At 38.7% G+C, this 16,063-nt stretch overlaps 1 protein-coding gene across 1 annotated transcript in view; it reads right to left on the bottom strand.

Moving 5' to 3' along the window:
- Positions 1-201: 201 nt before the first annotated feature.
- The window catches only part of GFRAL (GDNF family receptor alpha like), a 29,629-nt gene continuing 13,767 nt past the window's right edge, over positions 202-16,063 (bottom strand). Inside the window, exons 5-10 of the mRNA XM_035894174.1 lie at positions 14,242-14,298; positions 13,214-13,541; positions 10,905-11,164; positions 7,736-7,834; positions 1,265-1,346; positions 202-289 (exon numbers count right to left, since the gene is read on the bottom strand). Of these exons, the coding sequence (XP_035750067.1) occupies positions 202-289; positions 1,265-1,346; positions 7,736-7,834; positions 10,905-11,164; positions 13,214-13,541; positions 14,242-14,298 (914 nt within the window). The remainder of the gene's footprint in view (positions 290-1,264; positions 1,347-7,735; positions 7,835-10,904; positions 11,165-13,213; positions 13,542-14,241; positions 14,299-16,063) is intronic.

Here is a 16,063-nt window from a genome sequence, read left to right as displayed (position 1 = left end):
GAGAGAGGGTACAGTTCTACTTTTTTTTTTTTCTTTTTTAGCTTGTGAAAGGTTTAATATGTGTTAATAAATAAAAAAATCTTTTGTATGCTCAACTACAAAATTCCATAATTTATAGTCGTTTTTCTAATATATATTTTATTATCGCATATGTACAACAGGCTGGCTTTCAAGAATAGCCTTAAAAAGCAACAGGGTAGTTCATCTGTGACTTTTATAATGGACCATAAATGTTTCAGAAGAATGGTCTGGCGAGGGACTTCTTGACTCATTTTTTGTTCTGCAGGCTCTGAAAACAGAGAATGTGCATGTATTTAACAGTAAACTACACAGCTTTTGGGTTGAACTTTGGCTTAATTGAAATCAGTGGCAAAATTCCCCTCTTTTTATGATGAACACTGTGGTATAAAATAATTCCCTTCACCGTTATTAATGTACTGTTCTTTCTTCCATCCCCTGTATTCTTTAAGTCTGAGTTTTATTTATATACTGGTATTGCTGTAACTGCAAACCTAAAGAGAAAGCCTCTGTTCCCATATATCCTTGACTTGCCTTTCACATTTTTCTGCATGATTCCTCTTTGATCTGCCTCTGAATTTAATAATGAAATTTGACTCAATATCCCTCCCACTATATATAGCTCCTGCTACATCATGTTCTGTTACCTATCATCTGACAGTGTAATTCTTGAAATCTGGCCATTTAATTTGGTCCAAGAAAATGTATCATTTAAAAAAAGGCCATGTTCATTTGACTAAGTGAATGCACATTTCTGTTTTCTTACCAAGCATTGGTGTATGGGCAGTTTCTCATACTGTGTGTGGGAATGTTTACAGAATCCTATCAGCAAAATAAGCATTTGGCAAGAATATTAACTCCAATAGCAGCATTCACGGTTCGGCTTCTAAATACGTTATAATGCTGGATATTCTCATTTCCTTTCTGCATTACCTCTGCCTGCTGCAGGGCTAGGAAGGTAGCCTTGCAGAATTTTTGAATTCAGATTTCACCTTCCCCTGCCATGGGACAGGAAATGAAACCTCCCGAAGCCTGGGATCTCTGCATGAATGGAGGGCATTGTAGATACGCATCGTATTTCACTCCTCCCCGCTGACACTGACAATGTCAGTTCTTTCCATCACTGGGGCATGCTGGACTGTTTTTAAAGATAGTCGCAGTGCCAACTTCTTCACTAAGTCAAAACATTTTATTTTCTGCTTTTCCAATTTCCTAGAACCAATGATTAATATCCCTATCAAGTTACCTGATCTTTAGGAGAGTCAACAGGACTATTCCTAGGATGAGAACTATGCAGGAGGAATAGGCAATAATGTAGACTGTTTCACCTATAAGTAAAAAACAGAAAGCAGACACGAAACATTTACTTCTTCAGTAATAAGAATCAAACCTGAGATCTGAATTGGAATGCATACATATGTAAGCTAAATTAGCTATCATTTCTGACATAAGTAATTAAAAGGAGGGAAAAGACTTAGATGGCATGGCAATGCTAGGAACAACTTTTCCTTCACCAGTTGGTGCAAAATCATTTTCAGACTCCTGTTAGTAAATACCAGCTCCAATAGCACTTCATATGTGTAGCACTCCCTTTTACTTTACTCCAGGGGAACAGCTTGTTATTCTGAATTGTGTTGTGGAGTATTCTCCCCACTGATTTTAAGGTGTTAATTTTATTCTCTGTATTATGGGAGACCCGGCTCTTACTTACCTGCTAGACTTCTTTCACTTTTTTGCACATTACCGTAATTGTAGTTTGCAGCAATACTTGATCTAGAATGAAATTAATGTAAAATGGGACCTAACACACTGTTTCTGGGCTCCATGCCCATGGAGTTTCCTCTTTCTCTTAGGCTTCTCACCAAAAAGTCACTTAGGTGGCTTATGTGCTAAAAATTCCAATGGGTGAAAAACTGGGAGCTGTTTCAACTTTTGTTTCCAAATGAGGGGAAGCTTATTTTTCCTGGAGGAATGAATCCATCCGTTTTGATCAAATATTCTGAAGGAAAAGTTTCAATTGAGAATGTACCATAAGCCCTGAACCTGGGATGGAGAGGTGCGGAGGTTAGATGACTTGACAAGAGGACTCAATTCCAGAGACGCAAGCATAAAACATGAGACCTTCCTGTTACTTTCCTGCTTCACCGATTATGTCGTGCTTATACAATTAAATAAGTTTTGCTTATACAAGAACTCAAATGCAGAGGGCCTTAGCTGTTCCCAAGCTGCTCCACCTTACACAGTCAGTGAAACATTCACCAAGGAAGAGATAGAGTCCTGGCCCCATCACTGGGCCACTTACCTGGGCTGTAAGAAGGCCAAGTTCTGGTCTCTGAATCAGTTATCAGTTACTATATGTACATATGCACACACAGACCCTAAATGAGACATTTCCATACACACTGCATATATGCAACGGATGTAGCATATAGTGTAATAGAGACACAGGTGGTCGGGACACTGGAGCAGCTCCAGTAAGAGAGAGTGAATGCATATTTTACAAAGAGGCAAGCAACAGGCAACAGCTGAGCAGGGGGTTGGACCTGCCTGGTTTATATTGCAGGGTGACCCTCACTTTTTCTCAAAAAGCTATCCAAAAGTCATTCTCCAATAAAAGAAAAATGAAAGCAATGATTGAGCCATCGTGAGTTTCACAGAATGAACATACCATCTAACGCAGCAAGCCACTAAAAGATATTTAATGTGGTGAATTTTTGAAGGAAGAGAGGCAAGGTCTACCTTAGTCTCAGTGCAGGACTCCTAATTACATACATTAAAAAATAGCTCAGCCATTGGCCCTCCTCTCAAGTTACACAATTTTTTTAAGATGATGAGTTTTAGGAAAAGAGACATTCTTAGGCTTTTTTAGCAGTTTCTGAATCTTAATTGTACACTCAATCATTTTTTAAAACTTTTTACAGCTGCAGGAATAGTTGTAGGGGAAAAAGTTTCCTACTTTTTGGAGTGGAAAGTGAGGTTCACACATATTTAAGGCAACTAGAAGTTTTTAAAGTACACCACCTACCTCAAGACTAGGAAAATTACTAGGAGCAACAGTCACGGATGGTTAAAAATGGGCTAATATAATTTCACCAAAACATTGCAATGTTGTTCTTTAAAAAGTTGGAAAAAGTACTTTATTTTGATAAAACAAAGCACTCTGAAATGATCAAATGAAATCAAATTCTTCCATTTTTTGTCAAAATCTTACAAAATGCTATGGTTTTGGTGAAGTTATTGATAGTGAAAGAGATGTTGAGTATAACGTTTTCAGTTCTATGGGGAACACAAGAAAGATGTTAATGATGAGATCATGCTAAAAGCCATGTATTTTCTCCTACCTTCTGAGAAGTGAGGGAATTTATGAGGCTAGGAGAGGGCACAATGTTGTGGCTGATGAGCTAATTCTTCATTTTATGTATTCTTTGTGGTTTAACTACTTGGATGTGCTTATTCATCTTCCTTTAGAAATATTGTTGGGGTCTGTCTTTCTTGATAGGCACTCTGCTCTTCAGAAATCCAAAGGATATTTTATAGACATTTTCACTATTAGTCTATATCCAACCAGTTCTTGAAATGTGAAATAGTGCTAGGGAAGTTCAGAAATATGGATATGAAATTTTGGCTCTTTTCATCCCAAATCTTGTCCATGAAAACTACCAGAATCCACATTTCAGTTCTTGTGTGACGTAACAGGCTGTATTATCCCATCTCTGTGTACATGGTGTTGATCATCTGAACATGATCTAACTAACAATGAGTTAAGGCTTAAAAACCAGTGCCCTAAACAAACAATAAAAACACTGACTGAAATTAAGCACACTTGTAATTACAGATCAGTAAACAGCCTTAGCTCTCATGCTGTGTGCCCATTCACAGTTCACTGGAATCATAGAATCATTTAGATTGGAAAAGACTTTTAAGATCATGGAGTCCAACTGTCCAACCTTCTCTGGAGAGCAGATAGATCCATCACAATCATTGAAAACATGATTCAAAGTTAGAATAATTTTGTATTCCTGGGGAAAAAGTAAAAAAATCTAGTGCGTATAATGTGCTTACGTCATTACTCTTCTAAGAAAAGCTGTCCCTATTTCAGTACTTCTCTTCTACTGACTGAGGTGCAGAAAAGCAAACCTGGTTTGGGTTCTCTGACTAAATGGAGAAAGGGACACAAATATCTGCATGTACCATGGAAAAAGAAAGGCGCACATAGTTTCTGAAAACTTATGATAGGAAGTAGCTAAAATGCAAGATGTCTCCAGCTCAGTCCCGCAGAGAGTGAATTGACACAAGTGGAAAGCAGTCACTTCCATTGCAAGGGGAAGGGCTGCGAGGTGCTGGGAGGCATGCTCTGTCCCATGGAGGTGGCCTGTAGTCATGAGAAGCTCATGGACCTTCTCACTTCAAGACAGGTCTATAGCAGGGCCACCGTGGCTGCACGATGCATGTCTTGCCCTTCCTAGGATGGGCTGCAAACCTCAGGGACACGACTGGGCTGCAGGTGCCACTGAAACACTAGCTGGAGCTGTCTACACAGACACATGGACATTTCTAGTGATGAAGTTTGGTAGAGGATAGTTGTGGGCTCAGCAGCTGGAACAATTAGTGGGATTACACTCTTGTGTAAATCTACCTGCTTATGTATACGTAGTGAAAAAATGAATATTCATCAGGCAGATTAATTCTGGCTGGTGCTCAGAGGTTTCTTGGCTACCTGCAGCTTGTCATAGGCTCTTTTCTACATTTACAAAACAATCAGATTGACAATGTTTCATACCTTACAAATTAAAGTCATTGGAGCTGAACTAATCTCAGTTCTCACAGCAGCTGGTATAATTATAGGTAAACCCTGCCAATTACTTGTTTATCTAGATTCTCAGCACAGCAAAACTCCTCAGTAGGAAATATATGCTAACTCTACAATTTAAGACAAAATGAGATTAATTTCAACAGTTTTGGGTCAAGCCCAATTTTATTGTATCTCACAAGAACAGGATAAGAGTTCTGTATTTCTAGATTTCTCTTTCAGCCAAAAAATACCTCCAAAGCTCTATGCTGATGAACGCAAATGCTTATCTTCACACATGAATCATTTTTCAAATTAAAGCGTGGGAAGCAATCTTTTAAATTATGTGGATCTGTAAAATCATGAAGATAATTTGCATAGGATAAAGTCAAAACCAGGCTGAAAGTGCATAACTAGGTAGGCAATAATAACATTTTTGAAGTTTTGAGAATTTTTATTTGATTTATCACTTTTTGATGTTGTTTCCAAAATGACATAAAACTCTGGCCACATCTAAGCTTACAGCAAAAGTCTCATTAACTTTGATATGGTTAGGACTCTGCCCACATCACGTCTTGTTAACAGGGTTGTATCAGCCCACAGATGACGGGGTTGGCCTGTACCCTCCTGGGTATGTGCATGAGTGTAAATCCAGTCAAGATTATCCTGCTATCATATGGTTACACCAAAACCTGGAATAATATTCTTCCAACTGAACAGGGTTATATTTATTTGAAAATATATATGAATAAATGTATATATGTTTAGATTTATTATTTATTATGAAAGGCTCCTATTATTAAAGCCAGTCTTATCCAATGGCATGATTTGCAATGCCGCTGGATGGAATGAGGAAATCTTACTGCTTTCTGAACAGTAAGTGTTTTTTTTGAATTATAAAATTAAGAAAAAGTTGAAGAAATATTGAGTTTCTTCTGAGCATGTTCATCTGTAGTCAGTCATTAGTTTGAACTGGTGAAAGACATCCTCGTATTTTTCAATAACAAGCTAACCAAAGGATTCTTCTGAGATTTTGATGTAGGGACAAGACATTGGCAAATTGTATCTATCATCTCCTGCTTTCCAAGCAGAAAATAGCCAAGAAGAAAAGATCTTCAAATATCTTCACACACACAAAAGGCCATATTTGACAACTTAACTGCTTTGCCTCTGCACCCTGGGATTCTTCTTGGGATTTGATTTCAGAAAAGATAAATATTTTGTAAAGATGATAACTCCCTTTGCAGCCTGAGTAATACACATTTACTAGCACATGAATCTAGGATACCGGGTTACATGTTTGGCAGTGGGATTTATGAAACAATTTGCAATATGGTTTTTATCATCAGGTAGATACCCTGAATCAGATTCTTCTCCTTGACCTCACTTCCTATGAGACATTTATAGCTTAGAGAGTTCTGATCTAGTGTACATGACAGCTCCAACAGAAGGAATATTTTATTGCATGGTTTAGGCTGGTCAGCATTATTTTTATTTTTCTAAGGCCATCCAAAATTCTGTTAAGAGTTCAAGGACAGGTTTTTGGAAAGTATTCAGACTTCAGTGGGAGCAGAATTAACTGGGTGCAGGCTGCTCTTTGCAAACGTTTATCTGAATCTCTGAGGGAAATGTAGAATACATTTTACCCACTGAAAGGGTCTGCAGTTAGAACTAGTCACAGGAGTGAAATATCTCACATTTTACATTTTTTCACTTAGAGCAACATTTCTTGCATTATAACTTGCATTATTTAACCACTAGAGTCTTGTTCCAGCTGGAGATTCAGGCTCCCTCTGTAACTGGCAAAGAGAAGCCAACACTTCCAGCAAAACCAGCCTGAAAAGGTGGTATTAATCTTCCTCTGAGGGTCCCTGACTTTCCTCTCTGGCTACACAGAGCATTTGGATGGCATGCATGATTCTTAAGTAATTTCAATGCTAAAATTACAGCTGAATGCTTAGTTATTCACATACAGGTCTCAGGAATCCCATTCCCATGAATCTATTTTTATACTTCCTAGGTTGTCCACTTCAGCAATAGTTGAAGGATGGAGATGATACAAGTCCCTTCATTTTGTACTGCATGCAGAGCTTGAATTATTTTTTTCAGTGTTAAAGGTGTTTAGTATGAACAGTTCTGGGAACTAATTCGTAGTAGTGTGTGGAGTATTATAATCTGCCCCACACGAGGTAGAACAGGTCATTCTCGTTAGAGTCAGTATTTGTGCATTAAGTTCTTTAGTGTTCTCACCCTGTAATTGGGTCCTTCAAAAGGAAATATAAAATTAATATTATTTCAACCATGAGAAAATTTCTATATTAATTCAACATCCTTTAACTTTATGTCACTTAATTGCTCACTGTAAATGCATGGAAATAAAAACAGATGCAGCTCTTCAGCCCATGGGATATCATGATCTGCAATTGTGTGCCCTTCTGTTGCATGAGAAGATAAAGTCTGATGGAGTGTAACATAAGCCCCTTGTCAGACCACTTACTGTGGCTTCCTAATTTTGTTGTTGTAACTACTATGGCACAAAAAGTCGAGAGAGATAAGAGAGAAGTAGGTGTGACATCAAAGCTAATAATTTGTATTACACATTATGACTACTACTCTCTAATGACAGTACGGAGAGCCAGGCTCTGGCAGGCTTAATAGCTTAATTTTCCCCAATTATAAAATAGTGATTGTGAGACATCTATTTCAAAACCACTTATCAGAGAAATTGGTTCAGTCTCATTATCTCTATTTTGCAGTTATATAAGCTAAGCCAAACGGGTAGAGAGGTTTTTCCACATTATGTTGAATAGGGGAGCAACTCATTTGCCTGAACCCATCCAAGGCACACAACTTTAAGTCTTCCCTATCATACACGAGGGAAATTTCAAGAGTACTGTGAAAACCATGGCGTGATTTGCCCAAACTCACCTTTAATTGAAGAAGAATGGATCTGTGCTCTGGAAAGCTTTTCTCCTGGCATTTCTGTATTTACCCAACTAAAACCTTTCTTCTTAGTGGAAATTTGACCTGAATGTTGGAAAGAAAATATCCATTCAAAATATTACTTTAAAATAATAATTTAAGTGAATATTGCAGTTTGGTGTTTTGATAAGAGCCACAGAATTTATAAAGGCAGCTATTTAAAAATACTGTTTACTGATACTCGATGAACAAAGTGAAGGAGTGAATGACAGTTCTTCCCTTGACATCTCAGTTAAACCTCCCCTGTAGTTTGTCTTATGGGGGACAAGCGTGCTTTAAAAATATTCTCTGCCTCAAAACAGCTCAAGTTCTCTTTTCAGATAAGCTGTTTTAGAAATAGGCCCACCAAAAGAATTGGGCACACAAAACCAATATAGAAGTGATGAGAAATGGGTAGCAGTTTGAAGTTCCAAAAGGCAGAACTCATTCTCCAAATGAATTGCTAGGCCTTAATCAACTCTTTCACAAAGGCCTGTCCTCTTAGTGGGCATAATTTCATGAATGTATCTGAAAATAGATTTCTTCTGTTGGAATGAAAAATAAAAGGTTTACCTAAGTAGAATAGTTTACAGAGCAAGAGGTTAAGCCATACAAGACTATGCATGGTCACTCACATGAACTGCAAGTTGAGAAATTTTTATTCCCTAGAGGAATGAAAACAGTATGACAAAAGCTCATGTTTGCAGCCTGGAACGTTGTCTAAATAGCAGTGGACTAAATCTCCTCGTAATGTATTTTTTCTGTGAGATCCAAAAGTACAACCCAGAGTTAAAATATTCTGGAAACTTTCCTTTTTACTTTCTGTCACTGGCATTTTTGCTTATTCCTATTGTGACACTGATCCTACATTAGCACTGATCCACGCTGTGCTTCTGTCTCATATAGCAGCCAGTTACTCACAGTTCCTGCCTTTTACTGAGTCTGCAGCAAGCTTTAATCCTGTAAGCGCAGCCCCGAGAGCAAACACTTGTAGCAAGGCAGTGCCATACAAGCGTAGGAAGATGTGATGGTGTAAACACCACTTGCAGATTTGTTCACACCAGTTTTAGAGGCAAAGATCCCTTTTGCTAGCCGCTGGTATCTGCCTGTTCAGAAAGACTTCAATGTTAAAAATCATCACCACTGTAAGAGCGAAAGTTATCCAAAGTTCACACCCAGGCCAGATGAATGAGTTAGCAGAGGGGTTGGATGAGGTCTGTAACAGAGCACTCACTCCGCCTCTGTGAACTGCCATGCAGAAAATGGCATTCAACACTGGGCCTTACAATCAAACTCGTAATCATCTGTCTCTTCAGTTTAGCTGCATTACAACTAAACATCTAGAAAAAGCAAAAGCAAGATTCCCAAGACTCTGCAAATACTCTGTAGAATAGGTGCCAGTCCTTTACTCAGCCAAAGGCCCTGGATCCCCAAACTGTTTTCATTTAACTGACAGGAATTCATTGCACCACAGGAGCAAGCAAGCTTCTGTTCTTGAATCCCAATTAGATTAGGGAAGTTTCCATCAAAAAAACCACCCCCATTCTATCCTGAGACTGCTTCAGGGAATGGCAAAAGCTCATGAGCAATTATTTGATTATTATGACATGAGGGTCATCTTTTTGCTTTGTAGGTAAAGAATAATTAACACAATGATGTGATCGCTCATTTGGACCATTAAATGCAGCCATAAAGCAAGCAAACAAGTAAATAACATTCATCAGCAAAATCACCACCAGTAGTCTCAAATTTAAGTGTGTTATGGTATCACTTTTCCAAGGGAGTTATTATATGATTTTTAATCTTTTCTCAGAGTCTGAATTTTAGTAGTGATTAACTAAGCTTAAGGATAGTGTTTCAGCTACTTGATTTTAATTTCTGGGTAAACTTAGAGTGACAAGAAAAATTTACACACTTATCAGTGGTAACATTTTGGTCTCTAAAACTAAAACATTAGCTTATTCTTTCAATGAAATGCATGCATGCCATTAATACATGTTTTTAAAAGACAGTCCATGAGACAGAACTATGAAATAGTCATGGCTTTCCATGGAAATCTTTAAAAACTGTTACCTCTCCCAAGGTAGGTTGAGAATACGTATAATTACATATAGAAGATGACTGACATAGGGTATGATGCACTAGCAAGTAGTATATTCTAAGAGGATTTATATGGTGAAATAGCTGGTGTGACAGATCAGAGATTTGAAGAGAAGAGGGTACTTTGGTCTTTGTTCTGGTCCATGGACTGGATGCCTGGGTGTAGCTGGAGCGTTGCAGAGGTGGCAGATGAACCTTCAGGTTCAGTTTTAGGCTGCAGGAGTCCAGGAACCACCCTGAGATGTGGAACCACCCTGCGATGTGACCCACAGCACAGTAAGTGGGGACAAACAGGGGATTTGCTTCAAAGGCACACTCCTGATTCAGACTAAAACATTAATATTTGCTCCCATATTGCTGTTCATTGCATTAACAATTCTCTCTTAAACAAAGACTTGGCAAAGACTTTTACATTTAACAAAAATAAGTAGCTGATTTAGCACATGAAAGGCTTTGCTGGCTCTGGGAAAGTACATACATTTCATCTGAGTTAACCCCAGTGTCTTTACTGAAGGCCAAATCCTGAAGCCTCCATTCACAGCAGCTTTTTTTTGAGAGGTCCTGTTTAAATCATTGAAGCTATTTGCTGTGGAATGAAGTCTGTTGCTAAATGTGTGTAAGCTATACTAATATTTAGACCCCAAAAAGAAAAGGAAGAAAGAAAAAACACTATAATATGTCATATTATTTGTAAATACAGTGTACCAAAGTACAGCATTAAGCCAATGATGTGAAGGCTTTGGACTTTTCTAATCTGCATAATAGTATAGACTGCAGAAATTACTCTTTTATTGTTATTCCAGCAAATGCATGTAATGAGACATGTAGTCAATTTTATTGATTTATTACTAATATAATTATTTCCCAAAACCAGAGGAAAAAACTGTACATGCAATTTGCACTTTGATTTGGGTTAAAAAACCCGCAGGTATAAATCTTGCTGAAATCAATGATAGCAAAGATATAGCACAGATTTGGTGTAAGTCAGCATTTCAATACTCTTTAATTATTCTTTAAAGCTTTATGCGTTACTCACGCAACTCACTGAAGCAGGATTTGCTGTGAAGCATGTGATGGAAGAGCTCGCACAAAGACTGCTCGGCGGGAGGCAAATTCTGGCAGGTACACTCCACGCGCAGCATCGTGCCCCAGTTGCTAATGTAGGCTGCTTTGCAGTCAGTGTTTGCAGAGCAGGGCATGTCATCCTTGATTAAAGTTTCAAGACAAGCTTCATTATCGTAGCATTTTTTTGTCACATGTCTCCAACACTTTGACCGAAAAGTTGTATATTTTTTCCTGGACAAAAAAGAAGTGTACAATGACAGTTTAAAAACTCTATGATTTCACAAAAAGACATTTAAGGGTCATCTCGAAAAGAGAGTGTGTGTTCCCAAGGTACCACTTAAGCCTTAAAGATCACAATATTCAGTGGTAGCTGGCCTAAATTCTGCTCTCATTTGCACCTAATCAGTTTGAGTGAAACCTGCAAAATTGTAATTTAAGGAACAACTTGGGTTTACTGAAAAAGTTTTTGAGAAAAAGCAACTGCACTTCTAATCAGCACCTGTGGAGATTTTCCCAGGGTCCAACAAAAATCAGTGTGTAAACACCAACAGTCTCAGATCCTCAGAGAAGAAATTTGGATAGAGGAATTAGACCAGTCATCACAACGAAACCACACCAGGTGCTGTTCTAGTGGATCAGTTTTTTGGGCAGTGTGAAGGAAGAATGAAAATCCAACTTATTTTATATAAAATAATCTACATCCTATGCCAACGCTTCCTCGCCTGGAATGCTAACAAAATGCAAAACATCCAGGGCTCAGGAAAAATTAGAAGTAATTCAGTTGATCTTAAAGATTGATAGCAGAGCCAAGCTACAAGAATAATTAACTTGTTTCCCAGCTCAGTAGCTCAAATTATTTCAGTTTATTTGCTCTTAGGATAGAATAAAATTGGCCTTTAGTGCACTATGTATGACAAAGGAAAGCATCTATTAAAAATTAACTAGGAAATCTGTAGATATTAATTAGGAGCAAATTTATAACTTACATTAAATGTTAGGGGACAATAAAGGTAAACTGTTGTGTATTGTACATTAATACACTAAAACATTTTTTCCTTAATCATAAAATTAGGTTATTAATTTACTGTTGACATTGTGTAGCTGTTACAAGCAAGTCACGTGGAAAAGCATGGACTGTTAGAATACCAGCTAGGACATTATTGTAAATATTTTCATTACACAAGCAAAGGTTTCAAAGCAGGTGCCACCTCTGTGCTAATGGAATTATTTTTATTCACCTCCTGATTTAATGTGTGGCTATCCATAATTCACAGAATAATTTTCTTAATTATATCCACTTATTGTCAGTGCCAGGAAACATTAATGTTCCCAAAATAATGGGTAATTCAGCAAGTCTCTGTTATGATATTGCATGTGTACACATGCACATGCACAGACATACAACTGTAGCCCAATTCTTCTTGACATAAAAAGGGGCAATTCCCACTGACGTCAATCTGAATAGCTTGCACAGAACTGAAAGTGTCTCTAGACCTCCTAGTTTGTTAACAGAAGGTTAATTTGAGCACAGATTTGAGGTAAAATTCCGGTCTAATCCACAAGGGAACTGGGGACTACACTGAAAACCAAACTGGGCCAACTGACCATTCACAAATGGTGGCAATTAAGTAGAACTGCAAATATGGGCTAGTCTTGTTGTGTTTTTTCTAGAAATAAAATCAAATGTGAAATCTGTGTTATTCTTTGTGAGTTTGGTGGTCTGTGCATGTTTCATGGCAGCTTTTTTCAAGTATCAGTATGTTTGAGATGAAAAGAATAAAATGAAAATTTTCTGAACAGGCCAAGTCGGTTGTATGGCCGTTGGGTACAAAGGGTCAGACTCTGCGGTGGAAGAGGTAATTGCTTTCACCAAACAAACTTTGTCTGGTCTGCTGCACAATTTGTACAAACTGCTAGAGGGCAAAGGTGCAGACTGGCAGGCATTATCTGAAGAAACTGTTAATGAAAATACACGGTGGCATAGTTTGTCCAGCAGAAATGGTGTTAAGAGTCATGACAGAGACAGAAGCAAAGCTCACACTAGATTCCAGACCTTTCTGAAACAGAACCTTTTCAGTTTACTTGTGGAATTACCACAGCTGATGAAGATACCTGTAAAGATGTCAAACACAAGTGATAATATACAATAGACACAATGCAGAAAAAATTGCTATAGATGAGACATATGGCATATATATCAAAATTATTTGATCAAATCCTTATTCACAGGCGCATTACGAGGCAAAAATCTTTCTTCTACTTGAAAAGTAGAAAACTTACCTGCACACTTCATTCTCTTCACACATGTGGATTACATTCAGACATGATGGGGGTGGAACTGCAGTAACTGCACAGGGCTTGCCATGGAGAAGTTCTTCGGCCCTCTGGCAGGATTCATCAGGCTGGATACATTCACAAAATGTCATCATTTGGGCAACTTCAAAAGGCATGTTTCCATAGAAGAACCTTATGGCTGCTTGACATTCTTCCATGTTGCACTTCTTATTTACTGAGCAAACCTTAAGGTACAGGGACAACTGTTTGTTACATACTTCATCTTCAACACACTCCTTGTTCACATCCAAACAGGTTCTGTTTGCTGTGTATGCTAAAAAGAATAATAGTTTTTAAAATGAAATCAGAATAAAACCTTTCTCAAGTGATGATTGGTAGTCATCCTGCCTGCAACATTCCCATTAAAAACAAGTTTGACTCCCCAAAACTTTGATCCAGCTCTTCCAGCATTGTCTCTTTTAAGGACAATATGTGATCTTCTGCTGCTTGGCCCTCATAAGTAACCCTCCTGCAAATTTCTGACCCTGCCAGATAAATAAGGGAGAAGAAAGTGAAAACTGGCAAGTTGGAAGTTTCTTCATGGTATGTAACAGTTTATGGAGGCTAGTGGCTAGTGGACACCTGAAACTGCTGAAATCACCAGCATGCAGTCCTATGCTAGGCTATGTACAAAGTAATGGAGACAAAAGTATGAATGGCATTTCTGTGCTTTTAAAGCTAGTTTAGGTATTTCTAGCCTATGTTATAAACCTTCCAGAAAGATCCAGATATATCTGACCCTAAAATGTTTATGGGATAAGAATTGCCTCTGTAAATTTGGCAGGATTGTTACATGACATTTTTGGATTCTTATCTGCCCAATACCTTAACTGAAAATATGTTGGATCTGTGGACTCCCTACTCTACAGTAATTTGAATTAAAAGTATTCATATTAATCTCAAGATACATTGTACGGTATCTGAAAACAGAGCTAGAACCAATTATTAGGATTCATAAGTAAATTCAGACTTACCTTGATTGGAAAGAGCAGATAAATGCCATTGTAATTTTGTTTCCGTACTAATATTGTCTAGAACAAAAAGATACGGATACAGGCATAAGTGATAAATCATGTCTTAGCTTAGTTTTTAACTTTAAAGTATTGGCTGTGTTGCTGGCATAGTGCTGGTAGAAGAATAAACAAGAATATAACAAATTAACTGGACCAAATAGGACCTGTCAGCTTCTTAATAAACTCTAAAATCACTGTTACATATATTCATAAGTTTGGGGGTGAAAGCACAGTTTATCAATTGCTGCTGATAACATTCTCCACATAATTATAGACCCCGTGAGCTCACAAAGAGATTTTAGAGCTGCTCAGCACAGATTTCTTGTGAATAATGAAAGACCAGAGCCCTTAATGTGTTCATCAGTGCATCCAGTTTTCAAGCTCAACTAACTGCTTGTCATTATCTAAAGGCAAGGCAGGCAGACAATTCTTGCTATTAGAAAATTGTTGTTATTGGTCTCTTATGTGCCAAAAGATGAGCTGGCAGGGGAGGAGACTGCCCTGGCTGAACAGAGACCTTTGACTGGAAGTCAGGAGTAAAAGGAGGGTTTATGACCTTTGGAAAAAGGGGCAGGCAACTCAGAAGGACTACCAGGATGTCATGAGGTTACGCAGGGAGAAAATTAGAAGGGCCAAAGCCCAACTAAAACTTAAGCTGGCTACTGCCATAAAAGCCAATAAAAGATGATTCTATAAATACATTAGCAACAAAAGGAGGGCTAAGGAGAATCTGCATCCTTTATTGGATGGGGGGGGGAACATAGTGACAAAGGATGAGGAAGAGGCTGAGGTACTTAATGCCTTCTTTGCCTCAGTCTTTAATATTAAGGCCAGTGTTTTCCAGGTACTCGGCTCCCTGAGCTGGAAGACAGGGACAGGGAGCAGAATGAAACCCCCATAATCCAAGGGGAAATCGTTAGAGACCTGCTACACCACTTAGACACACACAAGTCTATGAGGCCGGATGGGATCCACCCAAGGGCACTGAGGGAGCTGATAGAAATGTTCCCCAAGCCACCTTCCATCTTTTATCAGCAGTCCTGGCTAACCGGGGAGGTCCCAGTTGACTGGAAGTTAGGAAATGTGACGCCCATCTACTAGAAGGGCCAGAAGGAGGATCCGGGGAATTGCAGGCCTGTCAGTCTGACCTCTGTGCCAGGGAAGATTATGGAGCTGATCATCTTGAGTGCCATCACATGACACATACAGGATAATGAGAAGATCAGGTCTAGTCAGTATGGGTTTAGGAAAGCCAGGTCCTGCTTTACTCACCTGATCTCCTTCTATGACAAGGTGACCTGCTTAGTCAAGGGAAAGGCTGTGGATGTTGTCTACCTAGACTTTAGTAAAGTCTTTGACACTGTTTCCCACAGCGTTCTCCTGGAAAAAAATGTCTGCTTATGACTTGGACGGGCATACTCTTTGCTGGGTAAAAAAAATGGGTGGATGGCTGGGCCCAAAGAGTTGTGGTGAAGACTTAAATCCAGTTGGTGGTCAGTCACAAGGGGTGTTCCCCAGGATTCAGTATTGGGCCCAGTTCTGTTTAATATCTTTATCAATGACCTGGATAAGAGGATCGAGTGCACCCTCAGTAAGTTTGCAGATGACACCAAGTTGGGCAGGAATGTTGATCTGCTTGAGGATAGGATGGCTTTACAGAGGGACCTGGACAGGCTGGCTGGATGGGCTACAGCCAATTGTATGAGGTTCAACAAAGCCAAGTGCAGGGTCCTGATTTGGGTCACAACAGCCCAACACTACAGGCTTGGGGGTGAGTGGCTGG

This window comes from Egretta garzetta, unplaced genomic scaffold (assembly GCF_000687185.1).
Source record: "Egretta garzetta isolate BGI_Z169 unplaced genomic scaffold, ASM68718v1 scaffold415, whole genome shotgun sequence".
Taxonomy (NCBI): Eukaryota; Metazoa; Chordata; class Aves; order Pelecaniformes; family Ardeidae; genus Egretta; species Egretta garzetta.
The sequence above is the reverse complement of the archived record's forward strand: the minus strand, read 5'-3'. Positions and strand labels throughout refer to the sequence as shown.